Below are 20,910 nucleotides of genomic sequence, written 5' to 3'. Positions count from 1 at the left end.
TGCTGACAATTACCTGAAAGAGAAGTTGGGGTGCTTCACTGGGCTGGAAAAAGTTTAGCTAAATCAGAAAGCAGGTCTAATTAAGCAAGTTTGTTCTATATCTATAAAAAGCTAAGTTGAATCACACATGTGCAATACATATAAAGCTCTTGCTGGCGCCAATTGCACATGTGTTTCGATTTGTCATTGTCGATTGTGAATTTGGTTGACACTTATATTATAGAGAAAGGGCAAATAGCAATATTAAAATATTTCTTCTAATTAATTTCCTTTCAATGTGCATGAATTCATGCACCAGGCCACTAGTAAGTTAATATCAGAAGTGATGTACCATCACTTCCTCTGTATGCTATTGGTCATACAGATGAACTATGGTACAATTGTGGGGGAAGACTACATAGAGTGTGATACCAGGAGGTGGGAATCAAAGTAAGCTAACTTGCATACTACCACAGTCCACCAATGACCCACGTACTTCCCACATGCAAAATAGAGTCAACTGCATCCTAGCTGGTTTGGCTCAGTGGTTAGAGTGTCGGCCCGAGGACTGATGGGTCCAGGGTTCAATTCCAGTCAAGGGTACGTACTTTGGTTGCAGGTTCTATTCCCTGCCCTGATTGGGGCACGTGGGAGAGACAACCAATCAATGTGTCTCTCTCACATTGATGTTTCTCTATCTCTCCCTCTCCCTTCCACTCTCTCAAAAAATCAATGGAAAAGTGTCCTCGGTGAGGATAAACAAGACACCTCTTCCAGAGTCCGCAGAAGTCCCAATCTATTATAGCATCTGCTCAGTGTCCAGAATCTCATAATCTAAATCAGGTCCACATGTAATCATGTCTCTCTCACATCGATGTTTCTCTCTCTATCTCCCCCTCTCCCTTGCACTCTCTCAAAAAATCAATGGAAAAGTATCCTCGGTAAGGATAAACAAGACACCTCTTCCAGAGTCGCAGAAGTCCCAATCTATTATAGCATCTGCTCAATGTCCAGAATCTCAGAATCTAAATCAGGTCCATGTGTAATCATATTTCCTTAAATATAGTTTCTCCAGTATAGTTCTTCTTGACAAGTTGTCTTCTCCCACCACCCCTCTCTATTAGTCAGCTTGAGCTGCTATAACAAAATGTCATAGACTCGAGGGCTTAAACAACAGACATTTATTTCTCACAGTGCTGGAGGCTGGAAGTCCATGGTCAGATTCTGGTGAGGACTCTCTTTCTGGCTTGGAGATGGCTGCCTATTTGATATATACTAACAAGGCAAAGAGACAGCTAGCTCTCTGGTCTCTCCTTATAAGGGTACTAATCCCATGATGAAGACCCCACCTTCATGGCCTCATCTAAACTGAATTACCCCTAAAGGCTCCTTCTCCAAATACCAAATACCATCACGTTGGGAGGTTAGGGCTTCAACTTATGAATTTTGAGGTGACACACACATTCAATCTATAACACCCTCTCCCACTGAACATATAATGGGACAGACATAGAATAACCACTCTAGACCCTGCTGCTCAAACACAGAGAAAATGAGAGCCATGAAGAAGTTGCTGGTCCATATAGATTCTAGAATCTTCCCAGGTCAATGTAAATTCCTTGTCTCAGGCTTGAGACACTACGCTCCAAGGCTCCGGGCTCTGCTCTCTGGGCTCTTGGTTCTTCCCTGCGAGTCATCCATCCTTTTTCATAAAAGGTATCATGTGTTTGCAGCTGAGTGATATTCTCAGTCTACTTTCTGTCAGTAGAATTTTGAGGGTCCAAAGGCCTCTTTTAATTTGATACTATCCCTGTCCCTTTCAGTTCAAGTTGATCATGATTCTGTACATATAATTCTCTTAAAATCTTCTGTGAATCTCATTGGGATCCACTCCATTAGACAAAGGCAATGCCCACAATTCTTTCTGAAATAAGCCTCTCTCCAGGCAGGGCTTCTGCAAAGAACTGAGGGATAAGAAAGCTAAGCTTTCTAGGAACACCATCCTTTGATTGAGAGGGTCTGGGGGTGTCTTAGCCAGTTTGGGCTGCTATAACAAAATACCACAGGCTGGGTACTTAATAAGCAACAGAAATGTGTTTCTCATAGTTCCCGAGGCTGGAAGTCTGAGATCAGAGTGCCGGCATGGTCTGGGGAGGACCCTCTCTGGGTTGCAGGCTTTTTGTATCCTCACATGGTAGAAGGGGAGAGGGAGCTCTCTGGGGCTCTTTTATAAGAACTCTAATCTCATTCAGAGGGGCTCCATCCTCATGACCTAATCGCCTCCCCAAGTCCCCACCTCCTAAAGCCATCACCCTGGGGATTAGGATTTTAACGTACGGATTTGGGAGAAAGCAAACATTCAAACAATGGTGGTGAGGCACACCTCTGATCTCTTTAGAGGAACTTTTGTCTGAGCAGTATTCTGGTGCGACCCCTTTGGTGGTCGAACGACCCTTTCACAGGGGTCGCCTAAGACCATCCTGCATATCAGATATTTACATTACGATTCATAACAGTAGCAACATTACAGTTATGAAGTAGCAACGAAAATAATTTTATGGTTGGGTCACAACATGAGGAACTGTATTTAAAGGGCCAGAAGGTTGAGAACCAAAGCTTTAGAGGAACATTTGTCTGAGCAGTATTCTGGTATACTACCTTATATCTTTCTGAATCTTTTAAAAATGGTTTTACAGGCACACTCTAGGGTTTATCTGTGGTTCGTAGTTATTTCTGGCGGAGCCCTGAATTTAATTTTTGCTTGGAAGCCATTCCTTAATTCTAGCATAATTTGCCATCTGTAAAGGCTGAGAATTTTGAAACCCATCCAGTCGTAGTTCTTTTCCTCTCAACAGCCCTTCCTTTGATTTATCTCTCTCCTCTGTAAGCAATTAGAAGAAACCAGGCAGCACTTTCAACACACTGGTTCAAAATCTCCTTAACCAGATCACCAGTGCCTTCGGTACGTTTTCTTCTGTCCACATACCTGCAGGCAACAGCATTACCAGGCTCCCCCTCCTTCAGTTCTTAATAGCATTTGCCTCGCTTTCCTGCAAGCTCTTACCTGAATTTTTAAAGACGTGGACCCTGTTGTTAATATTTTCTTCAAGGCACTTCACGCTTTCACACTCTCAGTGGAGCCCCTGCCCCGTTTCAAAGCCATTCCCACATTTTAGGGGTTTTGTCACAGAGCACCCCACTTGCAGGCATTAAAATGTCTATGAACTATCTGTTGCTGTGTCACAATGTAGCCCAAAGTTTAGTAGCTTAAAGCAATTGAAATTATTATCTTGCACAGTTTCAGAGGGTGAGGAATCTGAGAGTGACTCAGCCAGGTGGTTCTGGCCCGGTGTCTCTCAGGCGGTTACCATCAAGGTTACATGTCAGATGGCTGGGGGTGCAGTCATGTGAAACCTGACTGGGGCTGGAGGATCTGTGTCCTGATGGCCCAGGACATGGCTGTAGGTCAGAGGCTTTCTTTGCCACATGGGCCTTCATGGTGGTGCTCATGACATGGCAGCTGACTTTCCCCAGAGGAAGCAATGATGATGATGATGATGATGATGATGATGATGATGATGAAGAAGAAGAAGAAGAAGAGAGAGAGAGAGAGAGAGAGAGAGAGAGACAATGAGAATGAGAATGTAAGATGGAAGCCACAGTGTCTTTTACAACCTAATACCAGAAGAGACATACCATCACTATTTCTGGCTTCTACTGGCCACACAGACCAGGCCTGGTACAATGTGAGAAGGGTGTGGATTCCCAGAGGCAGGGAGTGTTATGTGTCATCTGGAAGGCTGACTACCACAAAATTACTCATGGGCAAAATGTCATGTTGTCTATAATTTACATGCTCCAGCAAAAAAAGAAATCAATGAAGCAAATTTAGCAAACTATTAACAATAATTATATATAAGTCTATGGTATATTGGAGTTTACTCTTCTCTCTACTTTTATATTTGTAAGTTTTTATAATAATAGAAAATAGCTAATTTAGGCTTTCTGTCTGTCTGGAAGTGATGGCTTATTGGCTCAAGAATCTTCTAGACACCAGGTACTTTCTTTTGAACCCAGCCTCTGACCTGCCTTCACCAGCAATACCTGCCCTCCACATAAGACTCAGTGCTTTCCCTGCTGGCTGCCTGCTGCTGCATTCAAGGGGTGGAAGGCTGAGTCAGCACCATCACCCGGTAAATGGTAACAGACGAAGTGGAATAAGTTCTCCTTCAGGTATTTTGAGATGTTCTGAAACACACCAGCACTTTTTCTGATTTTGATCCAAAATTTCTTGGGAAAAGCAGTTCCATGAAATACTTTTCCTGACCTTGCCTTCAAGATCAGTGTTAATCACAAGGTTTTAGCAGAGTCAGCGGTTTTGTTTAACTTTGCCTTTGCTCTGTTTGTTAATTCAGCTTGGGCTCATCCAGGCCTGGAATTTAGTTCTTTATTTCATAATAAAAAAGAAAACAACTTTGGAGGGATAACCAGCTGTGACTGCCGAGTCATCGCTCTTTAATTTATTAAGGAACTCCATGAAATCCTAGTGTTCGTTTACTCTGAGTTTTTATAAGAATGTAACTTTAATTCTTTTCATTTTTTATTTTTTTGAGCCTGGGTTAAATATTAACTTATGTGATAAATTTTCCAGAGGAATTTGGAATTAAAATAGGCGAAGCTGAAAAACTGCCATTTTGGGTGTTGCAAGCAAGCAGTTTGTGCATTTTAGGATAGAAACAAGGATTTGTTCCTGGTCCTCAGTTTGCTCTGGGTGATAACACTCTTGTGATTTCTTTGAATTATTCAGATGTAAAAAAAAAATTATTGTGGAAAAATCTGAAGGCAGTAAAATGATTTGTTTGCTGATGTTTGCGAATGAGGTGTGAAGGGATCTGTTGATAGTAAATCTATGTACATCTAGCAAGATAACACTTCTGCAGTGAGGAAGACTGGAGAGTACCCACCATGGTGTGATGGTTTGTTTGGTAATGCACCCACTTGGCTAGACTGAGATATTTTTCCCAGAATTCCCTTTCCTGGTATATTTCCAGTTTGAGCAAGGCACTAGGAATATTCCATCCTGACAGTTGTACCTGCCCTCCTTCAGCTGAACCAAAACAAAATCATGGAAGGTTGACACTGACATGACCTGTACAGATTTTCTAGTTTAATTAGTTTCTAAACTTGGTCCATCATAAGAGTCATCTGGGGAGCCCTTTTGAAATACAGATTCCCCAGTGCCACACCTGAAGATTATAGTTCCGAAGGTCTGAGCCCACGACATCTGAATTTTATAAGTTCCCTAGGTCAGTGGTTGGCAAACTGCGGCTCGTGAGCCACATGCGGCTCTTTGGCCCCTTGAGCGTGGCCACGAAGTTTCAATCGTATTTTGTGGAAGAGCCACACTCAAGGGGCCACAGTTTGCCACCACTGAGCTAGGTGATTTTGATGATCAATCAAGTGAGTCTGCTAGTCACTGTGATTGTGGTCTAGTGGCTCTCAAAGTGTGGTCCTTGGACCAGGAGCATCAGGGTCATCACCTATCTTGTTGGGCTTGTAATTTCCTGAGGTCCACCCTGGGCGTCCTGAGCCAGAGGCTCTGTGGTTGAGGCCCAGTGCTCTGCAATTTAACAAGACCTCCAGGGGACTCTGATGCGTGCTAAAGTTTGAGAACCAAATCTTGTTTAATCCCCCATTTTATTTTCTAGTTAAGGAAACGGAATCCAAACAGAAAGGACATGTCTTGGGGTTAGCAGAAAGTGATGGGGCAGGAGTCATCCGCTCAGTGAGCTCTGCTGTTTCGACGGGAGAATACTCATAGACTCTGTCTTAAGAAACCTCAGATTACTAGACACGTGAAAGCAAGGTTCATCAACTACAAGATAACACGTGATCCTGTAAGAATGTCCAAACCTGTAGAGAGTTTATTTCAGCCAAACTGATGACCAATTTGTTAACTAGTGTTACCCCAATGAATTCAATAAAGAGGGAAAAAAAAGAAAGAAAAATAAATAATAAATAAAAAGTCCTTAACTCTTAGAGACAAAACAAACAAAAACAACTCAGAGAGAAATCTCAGCAGAAGCAAAGTATTTTGGAGTGATCAATAGGTGGAAAGTTCACTAAGTCTTGAGAAAAAGAAAGAAAGAAAGAAAGAAAACACCAAGAAAAGTAAAAAGAGAGAGAGATAAACAAGCAAAAAAAAAAGAATAGATTAAAAAAGCGGGAGCGGGAGGAGTCAATGAGATCACTTAGGGATAAAAAAAGAGAAGAAACTGAGTTAGAATCCTGAGGAATACCAACAGGAATACCAGGATGTCTGCTTGGAATGACATCAACTGCTCACTTATTGATACACTGCTAAAGAAGTTTGATTTCTTTAAATGACCTACTGCCCTCCTTTTATTCAGTCCTGCACCCTCCTGCCATATTTGAGTGTAGCTTTGTGTCACTCTCTACATACAATCTACCAGTGCCTCTCCATTGCTTACTGAGGTCTGTACAAGCATCTCAGATGGCTTTAAATGTTCCTTAAAACCAGCCAAGCTGGACTATCTTTCCTTCAATATGCTTTTTGTTCATACTATTACTAGTACCTCCAGTTAGAATACTAGTAGATCCCTCTTCTCCAATCATTGTCTCTTCAAATCTTGCTTATCTTTCACCTACTGGTGACACATTCTCCTTGAACCCCTTCCTGATCCTGATCCACCTTCTCTCCACTGGAGTAGTATGATCGCTCCCTCCTCTATTTTTTCCAATGCTTGCTATTTATAGCTTTCCTATGGCATTCATTGGATTTTACTTTGCTTTTAATTTTTTGGGTTATTATACCCTTTCTACATCCACAGCTTGTACATACTTGAAACTGACTTTGTCTTCCTCATCTTTGTATCACAGAAGTACCTAACAAAATATCTTGCACAAAAATACCTTGTTGAATTAAATTGGATTCCCAATTTATTGTTTCTGTTTGTTCTCATTCTGCCTCTTAGAATCACAATGCCATTCAGCTATAGTCCGCCATATAATGTTGTAATTTTTATCATCTTTCTTCAAAAACAAACAAGCACGCAGAGACTGAAAGTAGCCACGTAGGATGCTGTGATCATAAATTCCTAACAAAACTAGGTCATGGCAGGTAGTCATTCCTCGGCCTCTAGCTTCCTTGACAAATCAATCTTTACCTTAAGTGAGCCTGTCTATTGTCTTTGTGCATCTAAGATAACATACCTTTGAAATGTCAGAATTATCTTCTTTTCCAGACCCCACAACTGCCAGCACCAAAGCATGACACAGAAACCCACACCCTCATTTTGTTGCCCACATACCATCCTATGTTTTCTAAATGTTATTAGTTAATCCTGTATCCATCAAAGTGGCACCATTTTTTTTTTTTATCCAATCCCAGAGATTTGCCTGGTTTGCTTTCCTCAATCCCTTTGAGATTTGGTTTCTCAGCAATTGTCCTCAGTTTGGCTCAAATAAACTCATAAAAATTCTCTACAGGTTTGGATGTTTCTTACAAAGACAATTATCAACAACCTTTTCTGATCAGATGACCAGAAAAAAAAAATGGAGTGGGGGTGGGGTGGGGGAGGGCCAGTAGGAATATGCAGTAATTCATTTTTAAGAATAGCCTAATTTTGATTTACAACAAAGAAGTTCCAGGTCTTAGGAGCCAGGCACACTTGTAAATTTCACAGGCGGGTTGTCCTCCTCCTCCAAGTCTCCTTCCCTCCCTCTCCTCCTCCTCCCTTCTCACCTCCCTCACTCAGCCGAGGGCCTCTCCACCCCTCCCACAGCCCGCCTCCCCTCTTTCCCGGGGCAGCCACTGGCCCACAGGGTTCCCGGCGCCCTCGGTCACCGCGTCCACTTCCGCCCGGGAAGAAGGCGCCTCCCACTCGGCTCCCCCGTGACCGTGGCTCCGGGCTCAGCGGGTTTGTGGCGCTGCCCCCTCCGGGTCTCGCCTCCTCCGCGCGGTAGACAGTTTGCTGGCGGCGACGAGGTACGTGCGCTTCCCGGTCGTAGAAACGCGCCGGATCTCAGCTCCACTAACTCAACGGGGTGTTGGCACAAGGTACAGGAGGGCTTTGCCATGTGCACAGGTAATGAGCCTGGCAAGCCCATTTTCAAAAGCCGACTTTCATCGAAGTAGTACATTGTTACCGCAGAACAGCAACCCTCGCCATTCCACCTGGGTGGGCATAGTGTCCTGTATTGTTTAGCCACGCATTTTGAAAATAGTTGAAATCGTACTGTGTAGAAACGCGTGTTCGTTTTTCCCCAAAGGCTTGTCAGAAGTCTTTCCTTCGTGCCATTAAATACTCTCTGTAACGATTTTCCCCCAGTGAAACATTTGGGTTGTATAGTTTTTACTACTCTTATGGGGGAAATGAGCAATTTGCATCAAGATCGTTGGCCACATTTGGCGGTATTTTTTAAAGGGTGGCTATTCAGGGAGGAGGTTCTGGGTCTACGAGTGCGACGCGCTGGCTGCTGGGTACGTGCTGCCAAGCAGGAGTGCGCAGTCCACACCCACCGCCGTGGGTCGGGAGGCAGAAGTGTCGCCCTGCCCAGGCCTTGCCAACAGCGGGTACTGCCATTTAGGTTTCTTGCTGATGGAAAATGCCTTCAAAAGACCATGTATAACGAGGTGGTCAGAAGGGAGCCCTGCGAGTATCCGGGGAAATCCTATCTAGGTCTGAAAGCGCCCAAGGAAAGGTCAAAGGCAGCTGCGCCCTGGCGCGCTCCCAGGCCAGCGCGCGCGCACCGCGCCCAGCTTTCTCCTTAATGCTGTCTGAGCACGCACCGAGAGAAAACACTAGCGCGACTGCTGTCAAATCGTCATGGGGGAGCTGGCGTTCACAGACTCGTCTAAGGAGGGGCAGGGGCCTGCCTTCCCCTGCAGGATCGCAAATCGGTTTCCAGGCACGTTCCTACAGTGTTTACCCAGGGAAAGGAAAAACGCCCAGCCTTCCCCGCTAGCCACCGCCCCTCCCGTATTATCTTTCAGTGTTGCTTTTGCGGAGGAGCTTGCAGGTGGTTTCTATTTCTAAATCTCCGAAGCTTCCAGAAATTTATTCCTATACTTCTTTGCATGTTACAGCCCCATCTCCGCCAATCTCCTTCGCTCGTCAAAACCTGTTTTCTCCATTCCTGGCGGAGATCTTGACTGCGTTGGGAAGTATGACTTCCGAGTTATTTAAATCCTGGGGCTGGGAGGTGTGAAAGCAGGAAAACCACACTTGCTCACCACACGTTAGACCCATTTCTCGCCTTTCTGACTTCCGGTGAGAAAAAGGGAATGTTGTTCAATTATACTGTTAGAAGACAAAATTTTCCGCGAAAGGTCAAGTCATGACTCTCCCACAGATATAAAAATGAGCACGTGTTAACGGTTCTGTTTAATTTATTAAAGAGAGGACCAGGAAGATATGATAAGTGGTTAAAAAAAGAAGTCAAGCCCGGCCGGCATGGCTCAGTGGTTGAGCGTCCACCTAAGAACCAGAAAGTCCCTGCTCGATTCCCAGTCAGGGCACATGCCCGGGTTGCGGGCTCCATCCCCAGTGTGGTGCATGCAGGAGGCAGCCGATCAATGAGTCTCTCTCATCATTGATGTTTCAATCTCTCTCCCCATTCTTCCTCTCTGAAATCAATTAAAAAAATTTTTTTTAAAAAAAAAGTCAAGAAGGACTGCCTGGGGAAGGTAACCTTCGGAGAGGAGGATGGCAGCCTCTTGGGATTTGCAGATCCACCAGTGATCGCCATGGGCTTGTAATGTTGTGGAGGCACTTGCTGCGTGAAGCAGGGCTGGAGGCTGTGCAGAAGATTACTCATTCATGACTTGTTAAAGAACAGGCAGACCCTACTCAGGGCCACCGAGACAGGGGTATGGACCAGTGCAATGGGATTTTGCAGTAGGAGAGAGATTGGGCTCTAGTCTGACTACAACAAGGAAAAGTGGGGATTTGTAGTGAAGGATCTGAGTAGGGGGTCAGTGGAAGGAACACTACTAAGGAAGCATGAGGGTTCGGGGAATCCTGCTAACTGACTTAACAGGATTTTGGCAGAAGACAAAGCCAAGGGCATTAGACATCACCTGGGGGATGGCAGAGGATGCGGGTCAGGACCAGATATGGAGGGTGCCGGATTCTGATAAACTGACTTAGCAGGATTCTTACTAAAACTGGGCAATGCAGAGATGGACTTGGAAGCCCAAAAGTCAGGGCCTAATGGAGAAGAGGGTTCAGAGGAGTTTGGTCAAGGAGAGAATCTTTGTCAAGGGACCATCTGCGTGTAGGGGAGTGGGCTTGGCAGTCATTCACACAGATGTGGCATCTTGCATGAATGTTATGGGGGGACCACGGGCGTTAGTGGTGAATTCAGTGTGGCATTGCCAATGAGCGTGCCCATTAGGGTGTCCTCTGCAGGAGCACGTCTTGGCCAGCCCTGATGCCATAAAGAGGCCCCTGGCTTCTAAAGGCTTCCCCAGTGGGGACCAAAGAGCTGGTCTCAAGGGTGGCAGGATGTGTTGCCAAGCCCAGCTGCCATGATACAGAAAAGCCTTTCTGGACACACATTTTCTGAGGACCCCATCATCCATGTCAGGCCCACAGCCCATCCTTTCTAGGAGGAAACTGAAGCCTTACCACTCACAATGAATGACTCTATAAGGTCATATAGAAAAAACGGTTTCAATGGAAAAGTACTCACTGTCCACAGCACACCCTTCTGGGCTGTCTGATTCTAGCCCTGTTCATGGTATTTGAATGAGATTGCAATTCTTTGAAAGTCGTGGGTAACTGATAGATTTGTAAATTCGGTCCTATTTGGTAGAGATTTAATTGGCTTCTTCCCCTCCAGTGGAAAATCTGTTTTGTCTCCACTTGCAATTCATCTCAATCTTCCTTTATGACATATAAATTTGTGTTCTTTTTCCTTTGTCCTTTGAACCAGTTATATAACACCTATCTCATTCCCTCCTATCATATGTGTAAAATAAAATCTTTAATGTATTCATCTTATATCTATGGTTTTCCTTTTTTTTAAAAAAAAAATTACCTTTTAACAAATGTGTCTTTTGGGGGGAAAGAGCCATAATCTTGAAAGGTCTATGCATATAGAAAATTTCTTTAGAGTACAGTCAGTGGATAGTCAAGGGTATGTTCCCTGAGGCTCTCACCCCACGAGGGGGTACAGTCTGTAGAAACCGCCCTGCCCACCGTGACCTTGGCCCTGTTCACACAGGCTGCTGTGCCACGTGAAGGGTCTGGCAAGAGCCCAGACTTCCACACACAGCACCCCAGTCCTGTCCTGGCGCCTCCCCTTTCTGCAGGAGAATAACCTTGCAGGATCAGTCCAGAGAGTGGGTCTCCTGGCTGTAAACACTTCTTCTGGAGAGTGGATAGCAACTGAAGATAAAGTTAAAAGATTCAGATTCAAGGCTAATTTGGAACGACCAGGATTTTCCATGGTCTCCTCACCCTCAGGACAGCCCAGGTAAGAAATCAGCCCAAGGAATCAGCTCCCAACAACAGTGCAGTGGACATAAAATGCACTGCTACGGATACTAGATTGTTCTGACTTCTCTTACTAATCATAATTTTATAATGTAGCTTATGAACAAAAAAAAACCATACAAAATAGAATTAAATTTCCTGTGATCAAATGGCTAGCTCTTAATTTCTCTCTCCTTAAAAAATTATGTTATTTCTAGTTATGAACATGTAGAATGTTCTGCAAAGTACATGATATAACATAGCTGCACCCATATTCACGTGACCCAGATTTTTAAAAAACATTATCATTTTTCTTATGTATTTAAAATCAAAACTTTTTAAGGAAATAAAATACAACAAATACAATTAAAGACAGTAATCTCCTTTCCCCGCCAATAACCACTCTCTAATGGTGGTGTGCTTCATTCTCTTGAGTTATACGTTAAAACCCTATATTTATTAATAATATATGTATTATTTTGGGGTTTTAGTATTTAGCATTAAAAAAGCTATCGTCATTGTTATAGCATTATGTTTTTGAGATTTATCATGTTGATATATATAGTTTGTTCATTGAACTGCTATGCAATATTCCTTTTATGAGTTTTTTGTGCCCTAGGGTTGCCATAAACTGGGTGAGTTAAGACAACAGAAATTTATTCTCTCAAAAATGTATTCAGTTGTGGAGGCCTGAAGTCCTAAACGATGGTGTTGGTCAGACCATGCTCTTCTTCAGACCTTTAAAGGAGAATTCCTCCTTGCCTGTCTCCCAGTTTCTGGGGTTGAGTGGCCATCCCTAGGGTCCTTGGTTTGCGGATGCATCACTCCTTCTCTGCTGTGTGTCTGTCTCTGTACCCACATTTCCCTCTTCTGGCAAGGACACCAGTCAGTAATTAGATGAGCACCACCCTCACCAGGACGACCTCATCCTAACTTGGTTACCCTCTGTGAAACCCTGTTAATGAATAAGGTCCCACTCACAGGTTCTGGGGTCAGGACTTGACCTATCCTTTTTCGGGGACAGAATTCAAACCACAACAATGAATGAGTCACAGTTTATCCCATTCTTCTCCTGATGGTCAATTAGTTGCTTCCAATTTTTGCCATCCTATCTATGCTACCAAGAATGTACTTCCATACCACCCATTGCATGCATGCATGGGTACACACACACACACACACACACACACACACACGCATGCACACACACACATGCGCACACACACATGCACACACACATGTGAATCTCTCTAGGGAATATACCAAGTGGTGGGATTTCTGGGTTGCAGGGTGTCTTCATCATTGCTAGACCTTGACATACTTATGTTTAGAGTTTGTATCAGCTTATATTCCATGGACACCATCTCTTAGTGTTAACGCACTTATTGACAATCTTCAAGATGACGTAAAATAGTATGTCATTGATGTTCTTTGTATAATTTTCTTAAATACTAGTGACCTTGATTATCTTTTCATATCATTCAGGTGTTCCCTTTTGTGAATGGCCCACTCAGTATCTTTGGGGCATTTTTCTGTTGATGTTGTCTTTTTCTTCTTGATTTATAAGAATTCTTCATATATTTTATCTAGATACGAAATCTGCTTTAAGAATGATATGTTATCTTAGTCCATATCTCATCTTCTTGCTATGCTTATCTTATCGTTTTTATAATTCCAATAAAAGTTAATTTTTTTGTTGTTGTTGAGGAAAATATTAAGCATATGTCAAAGTAGAGCCTGGCCGATGTAGCTCAGCAGTTGAGTGTTGACTCAGGAACCAAGAGGTCACCAGTTTGATTCTCGGTCAGGGCACATGTCTGGATTGTGGGCTTGACCCCCAGTCGGGGCCATGCAGGAGGCAGCCAATTGATGATTTCCTTTCTTATCAATGTTTCTATCTCTCTATCCCTCTCCCTTCCTTTCTCTCTAAAATTCAATTAAAATATATAAAAAATAAAAGTAGACAGACTAGTACAAAGGATACTTCTGAACTTACCAGCCAGTTCCAACACTGTGACACAGGGACACGCTCCCTCCCACTGCCACCATCCGCTGGGCTATTCTGAAGCAAATGCCAGACCTCTGGTCATTGTATCTGTAGGGACATCTTTGGGTTCAGTGTTTCCATGTTCTCCTTTCCGATGGTACCTCGACATTTAAAAATTCATTTTGAGAATCTGTCTCATATAGTGAATTTAATCTATTTCTATTTATTCGGATCTATTTCAGCCACATACTTTCTCCCATTGCAGTTGATAGGCTTAGTTTTTCTTTCCGCTCCATTCCTGCTTTCAGTTTGTTTGGTGAAGCTTGCTAGGTAGGTCCTGTCCTCATTTCTCCCCACGCTATCACCATAATTTCTCCTGATTATTGTTTATTTGGAGCGCTTCCTCCCATGTGGCGCTTTATAGTGAGTTCCTTTTCCATGGGTAGCATTTTCGGCCTGGATTGTGAAAGTCTGGCTATAAAATAGAGTTGCTTTTGCTTCTGCCAGATGCCCAGGGCCAGTTATGTTCATTACTCAGCCAGGTTTTCCTACTTGAAACAAAGGATCTTGTAAATTGGGGTGATGGTTTCTTTTTATAACCTCCTAGGCTTCCTCACACATTCCACAGTTTTTCTTTGCTGTTCTTATTTATCCCACTAACTCTGAACCCTTGAGGGCTCTGATGTTGTGTGGAGAGGTCTCAGCTACAAATCCCATCTCATGGGTTCCCAAGGCCTGACTGGACCCAGAATCCAGACTGGGTTAGGGTGGTCCCGGGTCTGGCCTGTCTCCAGCCTCGCCGGGCTCTCAGGCAGCATCTGCTCCCGCCACCCTCACCCTGGTTTTGGCTTCCTCTCCAGTTTCAGCCCTGGTGCTGTTCCCTTCTTCCTATGAGCTCCAACCTGAGGTGTTGCCAAAACCAGTAGCCAATATTGTTTTTTTTCTTTCAGAAAACAGATATTAAAGGTGTGCCTAATAGATATTAAAGGTATATGAGAATATGTTAAGTTAATATAAAGTTGTTTCCTATGATGTCTTCAGATGGACCAAATACCAGCACTCATTTCTTGTATGAGTATACTACGAGTAGAGTTAAAATTAGTATTTTTTCTGTAATCTTGATTGTAGTTTATTTACTGTTCAAAATCTTCAGACTTGCCCCATTTGGAATATAAGGCATGTTTCTCTCTCTGCAGCCCGACTTAAATATCTCCAATGGCTAACGAAGCTCATCCTTGTCCCTGTGACATTGGCCATAAGATGGAGTATGGAGGGATGGGGCGTGAAGTTCAAGTGGAGCATATCAAAGCTTATGTCACCAGATCCCCCGTTGACGCTGGCAAAGCCGTGATTGTCATTCAAGATATATTCGGTTGGGAGATGCCCAATACCAGATATATGGCTGACATGATCTCGGGAAATGGATACACGTGCGTATAAAATTCTATTTCTTTGATAAAATCCATGGACATTTCTGTGATCTATGTTGCTTTCCCTTCAGTGAAAACAAAAACAACCCCCAAATCCCTGACTGTATTCTTTTTGTAAAAAACTATTTTTTTTGCCGACACTATTACAGATGTCCCCTTTCCCCCCTCTTTTGCCCACCTCCACCCAGCTCCTTCCCCCTTCCCTCTGGCCATCACCACACTATTGCCTGTGTCCACAGGTTATGCATATGTGTTCTTTGGCTAATCTCCTCACCTTCTCTTATCCAGTCCCTAATTTACATTATCTACTTCCTTATCTCTCTGGGGTGCGGGTACATGGGAAATGTCATATGAAACTTAAAACACCCACCTCTGGTAGAGGCCACCGAATCCCCGGGTTTCAGGTCTTCCTGGGGATGCCCTCAATGTGGGGCCCTGCAGGACACAGGTACAGGACATGTGTCCTTGGGCAGACCTCGCTAGCTCTGAGACGACCCATTACTTGGCCCTTGGAGCATGTCAGCCTCGGACTATCATGACCCGTCTGAATTAGACTGGGTTCCAGCACTGGCCCAGTGAGACCTCACTGTCTCCCAAAGGTTCTGCCTTTGTCGGGTCGCATGGCGAATGCTGCCACCTGTTTGCTTTTCACCTGCCCTGGTGTTGGTAACAGCTACAGTGACGCCTGGAGGAGGAGAGGAACCACTCCTTCCTCTCCAGCTTCAGAACGCGTGAACCCCAGCAAGCCCTGAGTTTGGAGCACCCCATTTCCTTTGTTTTCTTCAAAAGAGAAACTGGTGCACCTTCCTGGTTTTCCTATGAAAAGAACCCGACAGCTTCAGAACGCGTGAACCCCAGCAAGCCCTGAGTTCGGAGCACCCCATTTTCTTTGTTTTCTCCAAAAGAGAAGCTGGAAATCAAAGGGTGCACCTTCCGGGTTTTCCTATGAAAAGAACCCAGTTTAAAGGAAGCAGCCCCCCTGCTGTGTGATGCAGATTTAGTGTTGACTAAACAGAGGGTTCACGTGATTTTTCACTTTTTAATATCCTCCAGTTTATTTTAAAGATGAGGCAATTTAACATCCCAGCGGCAAGCCGGGTAATAAAACAAAGGACAGCCAGCCCTGATTGCCTCTGGCTCAGCCAGCCCCTGCGTGCAGGCTGTGAAGGGCCGTTGTCCTCCCCACGACCCCTCCTCATTGTTCTCATTTCCCCGAGTAGGAAACCAGGGCGTGAAGACCGAGGTGCCTCAGGTCACCCAGCCCCGAGCAACTGATCAAATGGGGTTGCGGCTTCTGTTGTTTCAGGTGGTTGCTTTGGTTGAGATAAAGAGTCCAGACGCCTGTGATTTACAGAGCCCTTCACACGCGTACAACTAATTTTTCCCTCAAAATAATCCTCTGAGGGTGGGCGGGGCTGGGTGCAGTCTGTTTCTCAGATGGAGAACATGGGCCTGAACATTGTTAGATGACTGAAGATTACAGGGCAGACGATGCAGTACTGGGGCTGGAATTTTCCTTCTTCTGACCCAAATGTCAGTGTCCTCTCTGCCCCTGCGGGAGGCGCCGTGTTCCCCCATCTGTGGCGACAGCCCTTTGTTTTGGGAAGCCCGTCTCTGGGTGGGTCAGTGCTGGCCTCACCCTTCTGGGTGGACTTGCGGGGAAGATTGTGAAAGGGAGCGGAATAAGCCGCCTCAAATGTGCTGCTTGGCATGGGCATTGCTTGGAGCTGAAGGCACTCAAGCCCAGCAGACTCAAGAAAAACTTTGACCTCTTCCTTAATTACCTAAAAGAGTTTAGACAGGGGGCCTGACCCAGAAAGAGCGCTATTACCAGAGATAACTTTTGCCTGAATGACCTACCTGTGGGCAGGACAGACTTCTAAATACCAACCCTCTGGTCTTTTATTGTCCTGTGACTTAATCTTCCCTTTGAAGCCCTATCCGGGTCCTTAGCACAGGGTGGCATATAGCTTCAGTTGTCTGACTGACTGCCTTTAGGTCTCATATTTTTATGAGGCTCCCGTACATGTGACATTGTTGACATAAGTAATGGTCAAACCTGGAGAAAATTTTTATAAGAGTTTATTTGAGCCAAACTGAAGACATGTGCCAGGGAGCAAGATCTCCCATGCTCCTGAGAATAACAGGAAGTAATAAACGGCACATTTCGGAATTAAGGAGGGAAAGTATGGAAGATTACACGGAGGTGGGAGAAGCAAGGTGGGGATTGAATTACAGGAGAGTTAACAAGAGTATGTGCTCTTCTGAGGGTGGTTATGCTTATTTCAAAGATGTGTTAACCTAGATGCCCAGAAACAATGGACAGGGCTTGCTTAAGGCAAACAAAAACCTTTTACTAAAAAAGTATATGCCTGGGACATAACTACCCACCACCAGCTGCCCAGTTAAGGAATTTATGATCAGATGACCCATGGAGGTTACTTTCCATAGAACCCCTTTTTTCATCCACAAAATCCGATTTGTTTTTCACCTGTTCGTCTGTCTTATGTTAATACTAGAGGGATCGGGCCTAAACCAGCAGTTGGACATCCCTCTTGCAATCCGGGACTGCTGGCTCCTAACTGCTCTCCCCTGCTTACCTGATCACCCCTAACTGCCTCTGCCTCAACCCCACCACCATGGCTTTGTCCCAGAAGGACGTCTGGAAGGTCGTCTGGAAGATGTCTGGTCTAATTAGCATATTACCCTTTTATTAATATAGATAATTACTAGACCAGCCAAAGAACCTAGAAGGGAAGGAGGGAAATGTTTTCCTCCCCTACAATCAACATGGACTCGGGCAAGCTGGCTGTTCACCGTGGCCCCTTTTAGAACCCTCATTAGACTACACCATCCGGCAGGAAACTGTGCCCTGCTGGCATGCTGGGCGAAGCTAGGGAAAATTGCTTGGTCATAGTGACTGGACATGCTAACCAGGTGTGCCCTTCTGACCTGAGGCTAATGTGAAAGGCCAGCTGAGGGGTTTGGGGACAGGAGGGGCCCACCTTGCTCCAGGCCCTTGCTGGTGGGTCCCCTTGTCCTTTGCGGCAATACCTCCTGGGGTGTGTGCACTGCTGAGTTGCCTGGTCACTTTAGATGGGCTGGGCTATAAACAGGCTGCCAGAGGCCGTGCCCCTTCCGTTGTGAAATCCGAGATGGTTTGGCCTAGTGCCAGTTGGCCTCTTTGCTGTGATCAAAGTTGGCCCTTGTGGCCATGACTTCTCTTTTCCTTTGAGTGAGAATCGCCAACGTAGCACATTTCTTAATGAATGTAGGCAAACACTGAGTCCCAACAGCAACAGAAACTAAGATCAATTACTGTCCCTAATTTACAGAACCATCGTTCCAGACTTCTTTGTAGGGCAGGAGCCATGGCACCCCTCTGGGGACTGGTCCACTTTTCCAGAGTGGTTGAAAACAAGGAATGCCAGAAAGATCGATAAGTAAGTAATTGGCGGGTGTGGCTGTGTTTGTGGTGTCCCCCAGGGAACCCAGGAGAGCAGAGTCTTGAGGGAGAGGTGGGTCTGGCTTCACTGTCCAGACACCTACCCTCCCTCTGAGTAGGACTTGGATGGCCATGACCCTCAAATTAAGTACATTGCTTCTAGCTGAAAATGCCTTCTGAGTTGTTCCAAATAACCAATTTGCAAATGAACTGTTTGCAAAGCAAGGGCTATTGCCCTTAGTCCCCTCATGGCTTAAGTAGTCCTGGTGGCTTTCCAAATCTTTCTCTACTCTGGATATAGAGTGGGTTAGGCAGGGGAAGTCAATGTGCCAAGTCAGGGAGTTTGGGGAGCTGCCCAGTTGTGACTGGTGCCTGTTGAGAGGAGAGAGGAGCCTGGGGTGCTGGGCAGGGACAGATCTTGGGGTCAGGTCTTAGAGCCATGCTGTGGCCTTTGGCCTTTACGCTGAGGCTGGGGAAGGCTGTCACTCAGCTTTCAGCTGGGCAGTGAGCTGGTGGGATTTGCTGGTCTTTGGAAAGAGCCTGCCTGCAGCCCTGTCAGGTGGTTGGAGGAGCTGGGCTTGGCAGGGAGATTTTCCAGGAGAGGCGTCACTCGTCACTGGGCAGGAGGGGGTGAGGAGGCAGCTCAGAAAGTAAGAATCTCAGAACCTCAAGGAAGAGCTGCAGATAAACTGTTACCTGCCCAGTGCCCTTATCAGGGCCTCACAAAATACCTCTTGACTCATGAATAACTTTTCTTTCTGTTCCAGAGAGGTGGATGCTGTCTTGAGGTATCTGAAACAACAGTGTCACGCCCAGAAAATTGGCGTCGTGGGATTCTGCTGGGGAGGAATTGCTGTCCATCACGTGATGATGAAATACCCAGAATTCAGGGCAGGGGTGTCCGTGTACGGTAAATCTGCCTTGTACAGTTTACACAGTGAATAGAGGAGAATTCGTGGGTAACCATGCCATGAGCCTCTTCCCAAGCTGAGGGTCCCAGGTGTAACACAAAACCCAGTGGTCATGAAATTGGCTTTAAAAGCCTGAAAGTCCAGGTGAAGGTTTGTACTGCAGTAACCAGAGGATGCCACTGGGAATAGGGAGACCTGGGTCCCAAAAGTGTTGCTTTGGGAAAGTCACCTGACGTCTCCGTTTCTTCACTTGAGACAAAGGGGATAACATTTGTTTATGTGATAATGGTTAATACTAAGCAAGATTTTCATGAAGGATATTTAGAAAAGATTTTCCAAGACAAAAATTATTCTCGCCGAAACCGGTTTGGCTCAGTGAATAGAGCGTCGGCCTGCGGACTGAAGGGTCCCAGGTTCGATTCCGGTCAAGGGCATGTACCTGGGTTGCGGGCACATCCCCAGTAGGAGATGTGCAGGAGGCAGCTGATTGATGTTTCTCTCTCATCGATGTTTCTAACTCTCTATCTCTCTCCCTTCCTCTCTGTAAAAAATCAATAAAATATATTAAAAAAAATTATTCTCAACTGCACCCTCCCTCCCCCCCCACACACAGACGCTATAAAGAAGGTTTACATTTCAGAGTAAGTTTTCCTTACTCTGAAATGTAAATAGCAACATAAACATGTCAGCCCAAACAAACCAAAGGTATCATAGCACTGATAAAAACATTCTGTCTGGCCTTAACCGGTTTGGCTCAGTGGATAGAGTGTCGGCCTGCGGACTCAAGGGTCCCAGGTTCGATTCCGGTCAAGGGCATGTACCTTGGCTGCAGGCACATCCCCAGTGGGGGGCGTGCAGGAGGCAGCTGACTGATGTTTCTCGCTCATTGATGTTTCTAACTCTCCCTCTCCCTTCCTCTCTGTAAAAAATCAATAAAATATTTTAAAAAAAAACACAAAAAAACCAACATTCAGTCTGTGTATAGAAATGGCATACTAAGTTCACAATATAGAAGCAGTCAGACCATAAAAAATTGTTAAAAAAAAAGAAGAAAATTTGGCCTTCTTTCATAATATATATCATATAGTTATATTAATGATTCTCATTTGGCTTAATGTTCCTCACTGTAGTATTTTTGCTTAGTTTTGGCATTAAAAAATCCCTTTAAGTATTTATTTTACATGAAAGGAGTAAATTTTCAGTTGTCACCGGGGTTGTTAGAACATGCAGTCCCTTTGTGCCAATTAGCAAAAGGTGCTCCTGTGTGAACAGCTCTCTGGCACCCTCTTCTGGCCTCTGTTGCACAGTGCAGGAGCTGTGGAGTGGCAGGTCATCAAACCGCTGTCCAGCCATGCATGCGGTGGGGCGGGGAGCGTGGCCATCTGTCCTGTGGCTCTCTGACTCCTAGAGAGGACTTACAGGTGAGGGGAGGCTATCTAGGTTACTTAGCTTCGCTTTGCTGCTAACAGGAGGAAAAGCCAGCCATTATTTTCTCCCTCCTTCTGACTAGGACTCTCCTTGACCAAACTGGAGTCAGGCTCCTCTATTCCTCTCTGAGTAGGCTCAGACCTTCAACTCTGTCCTTGGCTTACTGGGTCAGTTTAGGGAGGATCCCTCACCTTTAATACCTGATCAAATTCCTCATCCCTCCCCTGCC

General features: G+C 45.0%; 1 protein-coding gene across 8 annotated transcripts in view; it reads left to right on the top strand.

Annotated features, from left to right (window-relative positions):
- Nucleotides 1–20,910, top strand: part of CMBL (carboxymethylenebutenolidase homolog (Pseudomonas)) — a 47,512-nt gene that overhangs the window by 10,083 nt on the left and 16,519 nt on the right. Inside the window, exons 1-5 of one of the 8 annotated variants that reach the window (XM_005871048.2) lie at nt 7,824–7,987; nt 11,318–11,481; nt 14,664–14,897; nt 18,233–18,340; nt 19,110–19,252. In XM_005871048.2, coding sequence (XP_005871110.1) covers nt 14,683–14,897; nt 18,233–18,340; nt 19,110–19,252 — 466 coding nt within the window. In that variant the 5' untranslated portion in view covers nt 7,824–7,987; nt 11,318–11,481; nt 14,664–14,682. Of the gene's footprint in view, nt 1–7,823; nt 8,088–11,317; nt 11,482–14,417; nt 14,456–14,661; nt 14,898–18,232; nt 18,341–19,109; nt 19,253–20,910 lie in introns of those variants that run through there. The other 7 variants (XM_005871047.2, XM_005871046.2, XM_005871045.2 and 4 more) reach the window with 7 other exon arrangements.

The sequence above is a fragment of the Myotis brandtii genome, unplaced genomic scaffold, assembly GCF_000412655.1.
Source record: "Myotis brandtii unplaced genomic scaffold, ASM41265v1 scaffold328, whole genome shotgun sequence".
NCBI lineage: Eukaryota > Metazoa > Chordata > Mammalia > Chiroptera > Vespertilionidae > Myotis > Myotis brandtii.
This window is presented reverse-complemented; position numbering and strand designations above follow the sequence as displayed.